This window comes from Manis javanica, chromosome 7 (genome assembly GCF_040802235.1).
Source record: "Manis javanica isolate MJ-LG chromosome 7, MJ_LKY, whole genome shotgun sequence".
Taxonomy (NCBI): Eukaryota; Metazoa; Chordata; class Mammalia; order Pholidota; family Manidae; genus Manis; species Manis javanica.
Window position 1 is genome coordinate 131,143,370 of NC_133162.1, and position 14,291 is coordinate 131,157,660.

A 14,291-nucleotide genomic window follows, 5' to 3' on the forward strand; every position below is an offset into this window, starting at 1 on the left:
TGTCTGCTCATGCCCACAAGCCCCAGAAGTTATTAATCATGATATGAATGCTTTTATAGGAAAACATTATAAATATAATAATGGCAATTATGAATCACAGAGGAATCCACAAATAGACTTAATAGATTCTGTTTTTATGTAAATCAGTCCACATAGTACTGAGTTAAGTGCTGGGTAACATGAGAGAAATCTGTTTTCCCTGGTGTCTTATAAAATAGACATTGACATCTATAAAAAGGGGACAGCCAGCCAGCAGACCTGCAGCTCCTGACTTCCTCTCTTTCCTTCAACCTAATTACAGCCAGTGTCCAGAAGGATACATCTGTGTGAAGGCTGGTAGAAACCCGAACTATGGCTACACAAGCTTTGACACCTTTAGTTGGGCCTTCTTGTCCTTATTTCGCCTCATGACTCAAGACTTCTGGGAAAACCTTTATCAACTGGTGAGAACAGATAAAATGATTCTTCTGGGAAGCATGAAATACCAACATCAAAAGAATTGCTGTAAAATGCTTTATTACTTTGAGTGTGAGCTTATAACATCCTATATAAAATGTAATCACATGTCTCTTCTATTTCTGCAGACACTCCGTGCTGCTGGGAAAACATACATGATATTTTTTGTGCTGGTCATTTTTCTGGGCTCCTTCTACCTTATAAATTTAATCCTGGCTGTGGTGGCCATGGCCTATGAGGAGCAGAATCAGGCAACGCTTGAGGAGGCTGAGCAGAAAGAAGCCGAATTCCAGCAGATGCTTGAACAGTTAAAAAAGCAACAAGAAGAAGCTCAGGTACAGTTAGCAAGCACAGAGCTCTTCTGGGTTTGCTTATCTCAGTTCTCTGCTCACACTGGTGGGAGGCCAGTGGCACTTAGTACACAAAACCAGCAGTGGTCGAATTGGCATTTGAAACGTGTCATATGGGTTTGGTAGGTGGTAGGAGCCTGTTTGGTTATTAGGAGATTATTATTTTATTCCCATGATTATTGTCGATACTAATTGTATCGAAATATGGAGAATCACAGTTGTTTTACTGGCACTTTTCTCCTCTTGTGCATCTGCATTTACTCAGGCTCACGAAGCAGTCAGACTTGCATGTCTTCAATGGAAGTATTTTCTTAATCTTCCGGGGGGGGGAGGGGAATTCAGTCGGAACTGCTTCTTCACTCATATCACTAGACGTGGGAAAGGTCAGAATTCCGAGTCAAACTGACAAGATTATTTTCTAGAGTCTGGAAAGGTAAAGACCTATTTAATATTTATTTTCTATTTGAAGACTGTTTAAATACAAGTCTGTGAGTTGCACAAAGAAAGCACTGGTGTGTAAACACAGTAAATCAGTCTGTTCTCTGCCTCCCACCCCAGAAGTCCTTTAATTTGAACTTGAGGAGACTTCAAACAAGGCAAGAATTTCTCTAATTACACTTGTTTGACTTAATAGCATTAACTATTTTTGGCTTTTCTTGTATCCTGAGTACAATTTCCTTTTAATACCAAGTACCCTAAGTACGTAATAAAGATCAAATACATAAAATATACTGGAGTAGCAGCAAGAGCGTTGAATACTGTATTTTCCCCAAACTGTGTCATTGCAATTGACAAGGCTTTTCAGAGGCCATGATCTGGGGACCCCTTATATATAATCTGTAATATGTTTTTACTGTGCATTTCTTAGTAAAATATTCAACCTAATCCAAAAGGAAGCAAAGGTTTATTCAAATAAAATACTTGACAATTAAATTCAATGCTTTAGACTGGGACTAAAATTCAGTGTCAAGGGGAAGTGTGATGAATCAGGGAAAAATAGGAAACCTTTATTAAATTCCTTCCTTCTTAATATAGTGTTTAAGTAATAGAAAAATTGTTGTGGTTTCTGAGCGTCCTGTTCATATTATTCGATAATCAGAAAACACAGCATGAGGCCAGAGCTTGAAGGTGTCCCTCAGAGAGACATGTTTCGTCTTCCACGTGTCTGTTGATTTTAATTCTTTAACTGGTCCAATGACGATGCGTTGTTTTCCAAACTGTAGACCAGAACGAAGAACTGTCTTTTAAGATCTTTTTATGATACAAAAGATAAAGTAAGCAGTAATGTGGGCAGTTTCCCAAAGTTCGCCCGCAGCTCCCCGTCCCTGTGCCCTTCCAGGCGGCAGCTGCCGCAGCCTCCGCGGAGCCCAGAGACCCCAGCGGCGCCGGCGGGACCGGGGTGTTCTCGGAGAGCTCCTCGGTGGCGTCGAAGCTGAGCTCCAAGAGTGAGAAGGAGCTGAAAAACAGACGGAAGAAAAAGAAACAGAAGGAACAGTCTGGAGAAGAAGAGAAGGAAGACGGAGTCCGCAAATCCGAATCAGAAGACAGCATACGGAGAAAAGGTTTCCGTTTTTCCTTAGAAGGAAGCAGGCTGACGTACGAAAAGAGATTTTCTTCTCCACACCAGGTAAAAATACTGGATTATGTAAGTTGTGTTCTCATCACATTTTTACAAGATATGCCAGAATTGGGTAGAGATCCAACTGCCATTCCCCCACCCTCGGGTGGCTTTCTGGATTGTAATGGTCATCAGGTGCTGTGGTTATCACGTCAGAGAAATTGTTTTACAACTTTGGAGAATCCCAGGAAAGCAGTTTTAGAACATAGATCCCCCTGACTGTGGGAGGGTTTGTGGTTTTGAGGTCTCATTAAAGACAGAAACATTTGGGGGCAGTTTTCCACATGAGGACTTATTGGCTGGTGATTCTCATCCCTTGTTACTTACTGGGTCTGGAGCCAGTGAACCCGGGAGTTTCTGAGTGGCAGCTTCTAAAAATGAGCTGTGGGCTCTTTCAGACCATCTGTGTGCTTGTTCCCATCTGTGTGCAAATTTCATTTGAAGAGTGTATTCTTCAAGTCCCGTTTCAAGGGGACCCAAAGCAAAAGTTTTCTAGAAGTATAGCCCAAATTCTTAGGTGGGCATGTGCTATGGAAGATTAACAACACTAAAAAAACAAAGGTGTTGAAGTGCTCTCGATCGTCTCTCTCATATTTAATATGGGGTTTGTACTGAAAGAATACGCTTATTTACATAGTGCAGTAAATGTTCATTGGGTGCCTCTGGCTTACTTACGTACCAACACAAGCTGTTGAAAATTTGAAATTTAGGATCCTCAAGAAAATTGTCAGAAATACAGTTTCTCAGAAGAGAATTTCACCAGTAGTGAAGCCTTAATATATATATATATATATATATATATAGCAACAGTAACAATTAGAATAACAACACTGGTAGCAATGGGAATGGCTGACACTTAACACACTGCGTTCCCACTTGCAGTATAAACTCATTTGAGCCCCTCACTAGAGTCCTGAGCCCCAGGACGGTACTGTCGTCATAGCCCATCCATAACACAGAGAAAGGCAGCATTCTTTGTCAAGTGCCTGTTCTGTGCTTGGCATTCTTTTTACACTGTCATAATGTTAACAGCCCTGCATAGTATTATTTTCACTGTCTTTTAGGCCCAGTGGAGTTAAATTGCGCAATGTCATATAATTTTTAAGGACTGCGGTGGTGGCCAGATTTGGCCTGACACTGAAACTCTTGAACTTTCCACTTTATTAGGCTGACTGGAAAGAATATCTTTAAAATCTTATAAGGAAATGTCTGATTTGATTTCGTTGAAAAGATACATACATTTAGGACTATACTGCATATATTTTGCAGTATACACAATCTCACATGACCTTATGTTTGATATGTATACATTTTTTTGTAGGCCAGTCTGATTCATTCCAAGTCCAAAGAGCATCATGAGAGAGAATAAATGAAAGGATTAGTGGGGTTGAATTCATATTTAAAGTAGAATTTGTTTTTTAAGTGAGTATCGACTTTCTCATTCATGTTGTCACAATCATGATTCCATTAGTGGAGACATTAATCTTATTAAACTTGAATGAATTCCTTAAAAATCAAATCCCCTTTTTACTGCTTTGGTCATTTTGAAAAGGAAGAAAGGGAAAGAAAAGGAGGGAAAAAGGAGGGTAGGTTACATGGGGTCAAACGGCCTAAATATCAAACTGAAAAGAACAGGTACCATAGAGTCTCACCAAATTGCTGTATTTCAAATCCACTAGAACTACTTCTAGGCAAAATAGTGAAGCCTGAAAAGGTTAGGCTCTGTCCTGCCTTTTTGCAAATTTTTCCCACAGATGGACTTCCCAGTGTTGTCCTGTCCGTGCTTCTGTTTCCCGGCCAGCTGGGCCTGTAAGTGATCGGCGTCTTATAACACACGGTCCGTCTGAGTCAAACGGATGTCGCTTCTTCAGTGGTATCTTTATTTTAAAAAATGAAAAAAACATGTTGTATCTGATAGTAAAAACAAATAACTAAGAAGATCGAGAGAGATGGAGTGAGAAAGAAAGGAAGAAAGAGAAAGGGATTGAGGAAAGAGAAAAAAAAGGAAGGAGAAAGAGACTTGGAGAATCCTGAATTCACACTAATACCCCTTTACAAGTCCCTGGAAATAATTCTGAAAATACCAAACTAAGTAGAGTTTCTTAACCTGGGTACAGTGATGAAAGGTCCATTCTTTTGTTAGATTTTTCAAGAGACCATATGCCAAAGTATGAAAAACTGTTGTTTTGTGGTGGCATGATGGAAAGGCAATTGTGTTGATTTATGTTGATAACCATTTCTACTTTCATATTGAGAAAAGCATAATGGAGGTTTTTCCTTCAAGACTGTACTTTTTCTCTAGCTGGATTGTATAGATATTTCTTAGATTTCAATTTGACTTCTTGGTATGGGAGAGAGGAGAGAAAGAAGTCAAGAAGGCAATCTCTAATCAAGTCTCAAGACAACCTGGATATTTTACTTTGAAACCTTTATAAGATATAGTTCACCTTCTTAAGTTCTTATTTCCCTCTATTTATAATAAACCAGGAATTTTGTTTTTTAGAGATTTATTTGTTATGGCATTTTTTTTCTTCCTGACTATCCTTTAGTTGCGGCAGAGCATTTGATTACTATGAATTTATATAATTAATGTAAGCGATGGAAGTTGATGCCAACAGATGGGGTGCTATCATTTGCCATACAGCTGCATATAAACTGTGACCTTGTATGGCATAACTCACATGTGAACCTTGAGAAACCTTGTGTGCAATTTTATAACTTACTTCTCTCCAGGCTTCCTGTCAGCTCTAATTGAGTGCAGTACTTGTAGCTAAAATATAAACCCTTAAAGTGTTATGTACAAATATTTTCTGCTTTATTTTTTATTTTCAAGTGCCTTTCTCATCTACCATTTTTTCCTGAGCTAACAATAACCAGTGGGTCACATATCCTGTAACTATTATGTCCTTATTAGCCAAGTGAGAGTCCCTTGTGAAAAGAGAAAAAAACATGAAAGAAATTAGGTAGTCTAAGAGAGACTTTAAAAAAAACTACTTATATGGAAAAGCAGTAAAGGAGAAAATGAATCTTACTAAAGAAGTTGATGATAGGATGCAAAAACACGGGAACAGGAAAAGGAAAAATGGTGTCTTTTGAGAAAGTAGATCGGTCTTCTTAGATGTGCTTTTTTCTGTAAATGACCGGAGACATATAACGTAAGAGTGTTTAAAGTTTTTAGATGTTTTATACATATTTATAGACATTGAGGAAAATGATTCTTTAGCTGAAAAAATTAAAAGCATACTTATTAGTCAGACCATGTAAACAATATTTAAGTGCAAAATAATAATTTTGGTTAGCTTTAACTCCTTTGAGGAGAAAAAGATCTGACTAATAATATTTAAATGTTGAAATTAGTATTCTTTCTATTAATAATCATAGAGACCTAATTCCAGCCAGCTTAAGTAAAAAAGAGAACTAATTAGATCATGTAAAAACTGTCTGTGAATAGCTTTAGCTATGGCTGAACCCAAGGACTCAAAGCATGTTATTATGAGGAAATATTTCTAACTGTCTCAGCCCAAGGTCTTCTGGTATGGTGGCAGGATGCCCACTGCAGCTCCAAATTTATATTTAGTATTTTTAGCAACCCCAGTTGAATGGGCACCTCTTTCCTAACAACTATGAGAGAAAGAGGTGGCTGTCAATGGACCAGGAAGGGTCCCCTGCCCATCTTTAAAGCATTCTCCATGGCCAGAGGTATGGAATGCACTCATTGGCTAGACCTGGGCCACATTCTTGCTGGAGGATCATTGCTCAAAGATAATCAGGGTCAACATAAGAAGGAAAAGTTGATGCTAAACAAACAAAAACAAGTCCTATTCACTACAATGAAGTTATAAAAATAGACTAGTAATGAACAGGATTCATTGTGCTCCTTGTTGCTGTGCTTAAGAACAAGGTAAACTGCATGACGTCAGTGAGAATGTAGCCATTTAGAAAACTGTTAAATGATTGTGACCAGATACTTAGTGGGAGCCAGGTTTCTGTAAATACGGTGCTCTTAAGATTCTTGAGTGAGAAGACTGAAAATCAGGGAATGAATCACACAGTTCTTTCAGCTTGATTTGTTTAATTTATTCGTGAAGTTATGAATATTCATAAGACATGCAAAATGAGGAGATACTGCTCCTTGTACTATAATTAAACAGACATACTAGCAGATTGATATTGTCTTCCTCTGTGGTGGGATCTGCCTCAGGGTGTGGTCACTAGTGAGCTCTTACTGGGTATATTTTTGGGTTCAGAGGCTCTAAATGTAGGTGTGTATTTAATTGCTTCGCGTTGGATTGTTAGATGAGATGAGCTTTTAGAGAAGAGTCTAGAAAAATTTCAGTTCTAGGTGCTAGAAATGGGGCCAAAAAAATATTGAGAGATAACTTGTGACTATCTGAAGGCAAGGGTAAAATAGGAGAAAATGACAGAAAATAAGAAAAGAACGAAAGGGGAAAGGGGGAAAATAAAGCAAGATGTGAACCTAGTAGAAAGTGCCAACCCACCGCCGTAGTGACCACAGGAGCCCCCGGGTCCACCTGCCCAGTGACTTACCCTTAGGAAAGTCAGCAAATCTGAAACAATGAATCAAGTCTTGTATGTTTCAGGATGCCAGCTCTGAATTCGGTTGATCCGTTCTGTTTCCCTACTTGGTATTCACAGTCTTTATTGAGCATCCGTGGCTCCCTTTTCTCTCCAAGACGGAACAGTAGGGCGAGCCTTTTCAGCTTCAGAGGTCGAGCAAAGGACATTGGCTCCGAGAATGACTTTGCTGATGACGAGCACAGCACTTTCGAAGATAACGACAGCCGAAGAGACTCTCTGTTTGTGCCGCACAGACACGGGGAGCGGCGCCACAGCAATGTCAGCCAGGCCAGCCGCGCCTCCAGGGGGCTCCCCGTCCTGCCCGTGAATGGGAAGATGCACAGCGCGGTGGACTGCAACGGCGTGGTCACCCTGGTCGGGGGCCCTTCCGCCCTCACCTCTCCTGCTGGGCAGCTCCTGCCGGAGGTGAGGCCGGGGAAGTGCGGCTGCTGGGAAGGGGCCTGTGGCTGGTGCAGGCGGGGGTGCTTTCAACTTGCACCTCCAAGAATTTTGCTGAGTCTCTTGTTCAAGGGTTGGTGCAATTAGCTAGGCACTTAGTTTGTCAAATTGTTCTGTTCAGACTTTCCTACAAATTAATTTAAAACGTAGGTTGGGTCTCTTAGTATATAATTGGAAGTATTTCTTTATTATTGTATGGGAAGAAGAAAAAGAAACCCCTAGAGGTGTAGGCATATGGAACTTGCCAAAAGGCACTGCAACGAACTAGCCAACCGAATGCTGTAGTTAACAATCAAATTCAGTGCAAGAAATGACATGAGTACTCATTTTAAAGATTTTGTTATCACTCTTCTTTGAAAAGGAAAATTTGATACTTCCATTTGAAGTAGGTAGTTTCACTAAATATATCTAAATCCTGCATGCAACATTCTTTTTGCTGGTCAGAGTGCTGTAACATAGTCAGCACCCCCATCATTGTACATTTGTCTGGTAAAGAAGTCACTCAAAGTACTTGGTAAAGCCACGTGTTGTGATTCCTAGAGCAGATTTCAATTATATGACTGTCATGAATTCTTTTAACAAAGTGGCCCTACATCAAGCATATGGGAAGGGTTTGGACTAAATATCAGACATTTGTAGGGATGTAGTATTGGCATTTCCTTTGTAAAACGTGTAACTGTGGTATTAAATAAGATTTCATTTGCCAATATAAAAATATCCAAGTAATGTCCATAGGTTGTTTTGTAGTTTGCTGAATCATATTAAAATCTTTGAATGACTTTTTTTTTACACAATTCCATTCAGTATACTTGGTTAAGCCCTTTAAGCCACATTGCAATCAAAGGGAGTCAGCTTTCAGTCACCTAATAGAGGAGCTTCTTATTTTGGGTTATAGAAATAGTCATTGACCTTCTTCACTTTTATCACATGACCTTTCCCCACTGCTTTTTCCTAGAGAAATATCCAAGTGTCCTGGAGTCAGATCAAATCATGAGAAAAGTAGAACTTTGTAGTGAAGGAATCAGTTAGAATGCTAAGGGAATGTCTGCTCTCTTTAAAATAAATCGTAGCTATGTACCAGGCATTGTCTAGAGCACTTTACGTGCATTAATTCTCTTAGTCCTCACAACAACCCTTTATCATAGTTACTAGTATTATCCCCATTTTACAGCAGAGGTTAACCGAGGCCTGTGTATGTGGAGCTAAGGTATACTGGCTATTGGATTTACATTCTATTCATACTGCAATATGGCTTCCCATTAGATTTTTTTTTTAACTTTCTTAAATGGAAAAGAAGAGACGGCTAAGGAAACACACTCATTTTAATCTAGTATTTCTCAAAATATACTTCACCCTCAGACCAGTTACATCAGAATTCCCTGAGATGCTTCTTAAAAATGGAGAGCTCTTATTGCCCACTCTCCCAGCCCCTGGCAAGCACCATTCTACCCTCTGCCTCTTTGAGTTTGATAATCAAAGAGTACAAAGTCTTAGTTATGTAAGATAAATAAGTTCTGGAGATCTATATAGCACAGTGCCTAGAGCTAACAATACTGTATTGTATACTTAAAATTTGCTAAGAGGGTAGAACTTATGTTAAGTGTTCTTACTGCAAATAACAGCAGCAGCAGCAACAATAAAAATTAAGGGTGTGGGAGGAAACTTTGGAAGGTGATGGGAATGTTTATAGCCTTGATGATGGTGATGCTTCATGGGTGTATACTTCTCCCCAGACGCACTGGAGTGTGTACATTAAATACACAGGAGTTTTTATATTGTCATTCATTCCTCAATAACATGGTTTAAAGAAAAATTGATTCCTGGGCCAATCCAGACTTAGACCAAAAAGGTTGAGAAGAACAGGATCAGGGAATCTTCTTCCTTAACAAACATCTCACGTGGTTCTTACACATAATGAAGTATAAGCAGCACTGATATTGACAAATGTTAATTGAGGAACCAAAACAAATCCTCAACTTCTCTGCATAAATACAGAGAGAATGTCCGTGTGTCAGAGATTTGCATTTGTCAGTAATTACAGTAAAACTCCTGTGCTATCAGAGAGGATGGGATTAAATCTCCAAAGGCAGATCGGGCCCAGTTCGAAGCAAACCCCAGTGAGTCCCTCTCCTTCCCTCTCCCTCATGTCCACCCGCGGTCCTGCAGGCAGGTGCTGGGAGGCAGGGCGCTGTACTGCGGGGCCGCGGAAGCTGAAGGTGCAGGCAGAGGAAACAGGCTCTGAGAGACTGCGGAGGGTACATGGGATCAGAAAATAAGCAGCCGCAGGCAGACGACACCTTTCAAAGTACACAGTATCCTTACTTCACATGGAAATTCAATTGGAGCGATTTAACTTAAGAAAGAGTTTCCTCAGTAATATCATTAGAGGTTTTGGAATCTGTCATTTAAAATTAGACAGATCTAGGATTGCACTTATAGTTCTGTATTGAATGAAAGGACTAAGTGACCTTTAAGTGACTCCATTTTCCCCTAAAATTTTGCCTCTCTCTGACTAGGAAAAAAATATTTTAAATTCTGAGAGGAAAACCTTTTGATAAAAAGACCTTAGTTTCATCAGAGGGGAGTTCTTTCTTTTCTCATTAATTTTACTTCTCTTTTATGGTAAAATTAATTTTAGAATGACCTATATGGATTATTATCACCATTAATGACAATCATATCAATTGAATGGAAACTATGCATTTGAATATACATACATTATAAAAATGCAGATAAATAAAAATAATGTTAATTACTCATATCACAATGAAGTCAGTGTTAGTGAACAGGCCTCATATTGCTCTTTTAGAAGTAGGAAAAATCCTCAGAGAACTAAAAATGACTTCTTATTCATTAGCACTAAGACCTGCCTTTGAAATGCTTGAGTTTTGTCCTTTCTTCCTGTGATAGTTAACTTCCTTGTTTGAGCTCTCAAAGTGGGAATAGATTTCTGCCCATGTTGAAATCTCAATGAATTTATTTTGGAATAGAAAGTATCAGGTCACTTCACCATTATTAAAAACCAAAGACCTGCAAATTATGTTAACATTTTGGTGCCAAGGATAGGTTGTCTTATGGGTAGAGTTGTTTTTAAATATAAGACAAAGTTATAGATTAGTTGTAATATTTAGATGTATTATTAAGAATGTTGGGAAATGTTACTTGTCTACAATGAAGAAAAGCATTTCACAAGTGAAATTCACATTGTAGGGGAACTATAATGCATGTTCAGGAAACCTTAAAATGTATTTTTGTACATTAAACCAACCACATGATTATATGTCTGTAAAGATTTAATGACTCAGCCAGAGAGTAAATCAAGAAATAATATGTCTCAATCTGAAGTCCTAGGTAAGACTGGCTAAAATGCTAAAAGGTTATCTATCCAAGAGCACACGTGGTCCCTCCAGCCCAAAGACCCGAGATGGAGGAATTAGCAAATTCCAGTTTGACTGCAAACCCACACATGCTTGAAGGCTGAGAATCTGATGGGCTTTCAAACACTTCCCAGGAATGATGATTCCAGCAACGTCTTCATGAGAAAGCACAGTGTACATTTAGTGAAGTAGCACTAAACTTGTAGGAATGCTTTGGGTTTTGCTGCCCTTAAGAAAAACGGTTATTTCATTTGAATTTTTACTTTCAGGGCACTACCACTGAAACAGAAATCAGAAAGAGACGATCTAGTTCTTATCACGTTTCCATGGATTTGTTGGAAGATCCTACATCAAGGCAAAGAGCCATGAGCATCGCTAGTATTTTGACCAACACCATGGAAGGTACGTCAGAAGGCTCACAACATAGCTACTTGGTGTTGCTTTGGTAATGATGGAAAATAGTACTTCCATAAATTACAAGGAAATTCTTCCTACATCATCATTATGTCTTTTATTAAGTAAAATAAAATCCACATACCGCACATGGACTCTCCTGCCTCGTAGAAATGTGTACATACAGCCTCTAGAAAGCTACTGCGAATCCAAGGTGTACCTGGAATGCCACTTTCCTAGATGTGAATCTAAACTGTCAAAGCCTGTTGTGTGCGTGACTTTGAAAGGAGTAGAATAAGGAATGTTTATTTTTATAATGGCATTAACTTATTTTTATTAACTGCTTGAGATGCAAGTAATGAAATCCCTTTATCTAACCAGAAATGTAAGTGAAAAATGTGAATAAGGGTTTGATAGTAACTCTCTGAAGCAAATTTTTCAAAACTTTGTAGAACCATGTTTGACTCTCTGTGATTGGAGTACTATATTATACCGCTTGCTCTTTAATTGCAGATTATATCCAAGTAGTTGGCATAGTGTTTAGAGGTCTGGATCTTAAATTCAAAAATAATGATTTTGGGGACAACTTGATATATGATCAATTCTTGGCTCTGCTACATGTTAAATGTATTGATTTGTGACTCTAAACTTGAGTTTCTTCATCAGGAAAATGTGAATAATGATGTTTATGCATAGGGTTGTTGTAAGGATTAAATGAGGCATCATAGGCAAAGCACCTGTGTACCTGACATGTAGAAGGCAGTCAATAAATGTTATTAGTTGTTTCATTTTTGTTGTTTTTGTTAATTCACATGTTTGTGCTTCTCCAAACTATAAGTGAATTGAGGCATGAACTATCGACTTCAACTACTTGGAAATACTTTCATATGAAATATATTCTATCCTCCTCCCTTGCCCTCCTTTCCCCTTCTCTCTGTCCCTCTTTTATAACCCTCTCTTTCTGCCCTCTCCCAGGTATGTGTGTGTTGTGCATAGATGTGTCAAAGGAAGAAAAAAAGATGGAGAATGAGAGAGAGCATGCGCACATTCCTTTCTTATTGTTAGTTACAGTTCTGATATTGTATAGATTGGAATCATTCTTCTCCAGTCTGAATACAAAGATCCCCTGATACTAATACCACTACCAAAAGCCTAAAAGTCACAACCAGTCCCAGCCTAAAAGCTCACAGTGTAGATGGCCATATTTATCACAGCCATGCCAATATTACAAGACCCGATTTTTGCAAAGTCCTAATGCAGTATCAGAAATCTTTTCACTGATTTCTATGGAATATTAAACTCAGCACGTTCTTCCCCAACCTCGCCTGCATTAGCTTGCACTCCCTCTCCCCTCCCAGCTGCCAGTAGCTTGCTCCTCCCTGTCCCTCCAGGTAAATCTCTTGAAGATTCTCTGGTCTTCCGCTCCTTGCCATAGCAAAACCACTGAGAGGAAGCTGCCAGTGGTTCTGCTTCTGATGTCAGCAGCATGTCTGCTCCCTAAAGCAAGACGTAGAGAAGGAGACAGGGTAAGTCTAAATCAACAGTCCTGTTTTGCTCTTCTGGTAGCATTAAGTTTGAGCTAATGTAAGAAATCACTTTAAGACATCAACCCACCACAAGATTAGACTCATCCACTAATTAAGATACTGAGTTCAAAATGAGTGCACCCACATCGCCCTCTGTGGAAATGAGTCTAATGGCATTTAGGATGTCCTAGAAATATGCAAAACTTAGGAAGCAAGAGACTGAGTGTTTGATTCAGTATCTGCAGAGCTGTTGACTTTGTTTTTTTGTGAGGTTTCCATTTTCTGTCTTTCATTGGTTGTATAGAATGAAAAGTTTACTTTTCTTTATTCAGTTGTATTCAAATACTGAATGTGGCATTGATCAAGGTTGGTTGTTAGCAATGCTTAGCATGCCCATGCATAGTAGAGCTGTCATTACTACAGCCGTTCCAGGTGCTGTTGGAAAGGTTTCTTAGGTTGACATTATCTGTTTATTTGAGGATCCATTCTTCTAAGTCTGATCATGGTTTAGCTCATCTTCCCTTTTTATGAGCCAGGCTTGTTGGTCCAGCTGGCAACTTCTGTTTTCCTCTTTTGAACTGCAGCCAAGTCTCCATTGTCCAAGATAATGAATAGCCTCCTACTTAATGAAACTGTAGGAGATAAGCAAAAATGGCTTGTTTGCTTTCAAATTTTTTTAATGCAAAATCCATTTAGAAATGTTTCCTGCTTACACCCTCAGAAGCATAGTAGGAGGGTGAATTAGAAACACCTGAAGAATTGAGAAGGGCCGGCAAAAGATCTAGGCTAGGCTATAAATGATTCTCAATGTGGAAAGCACACCCCGGAATAATGGAGAGGTGGCTGTAGTTCTCATCATGAGTCCTCTGCTTTGTTTCAAAGTGTAAGATGCTCTTCTGGGTGGCAAGGAAGGGTGTGAATAATTGAATGATTTTATTTGAGAACTTTAACAATTTTGCTCTACTTTTTCCTGCTGCCAAGATAAGGAACACAGGCTACACAATTCCTGTTTGTGGAATTTTTTTTTTTTGCTACACAATTCCTGTTTGCTTCTCTTTATCTATGAAATGACAAGTGGCATTTTTAAAAATACTTAATTCTGACTGTACATAGGCAAAGAGTTATTTTTTCATTTCTCTTGTTATTTAGTATAAATGATATCTGTAGTATCAGGATAAACAGATTTTGGGGAATCAAACTATCTACAAAATAACTAGTGCATAAAAATTGTATTTATATTTTTCCTCTGATTTATGATTCAACTATTCTCTATTGCTTATAAAATTACATACTAAGGAAATGGGAGTAAACTGGAGAATTTTAATATCTAAAGAGATAATTGAAGACTCTACCTTTAATGGAATTCTGTTCAAAATAATTAGGACATGAATTTACTTTAGAGAAATGATAAACTATATTATTAGTTAGTTATGAGTGTTTATCAGCAAACAGAAAATCATTACCTCTGGTCATGTTTGTTCCATCTGGTGTTTCCTCCTTACAAACTTGGGTTCCTAGTAAACTGCACTAGGTT

General features: G+C 38.7%; 1 protein-coding gene across 6 annotated transcripts in view; it reads left to right on the forward strand.

The window, feature by feature from the left end:
* The window catches only part of LOC108397611 (sodium channel protein type 2 subunit alpha), a 115,173-nt gene that overhangs the window by 52,516 nt on the left and 48,366 nt on the right, over positions 1-14,291 (forward strand). For all 6 annotated transcript variants that reach the window (XM_073241583.1, XM_073241587.1, XM_073241586.1 and 3 more), the window contains 5 exons: positions 302-443; positions 585-791; positions 2,146-2,433; positions 7,081-7,428; positions 11,108-11,240. In XM_073241583.1, the coding sequence (XP_073097684.1) occupies positions 302-443; positions 585-791; positions 2,146-2,433; positions 7,081-7,428; positions 11,108-11,240 (1,118 nt within the window). The remainder of the gene's footprint in view (positions 1-301; positions 444-584; positions 792-2,145; positions 2,434-7,080; positions 7,429-11,107; positions 11,241-14,291) is intronic.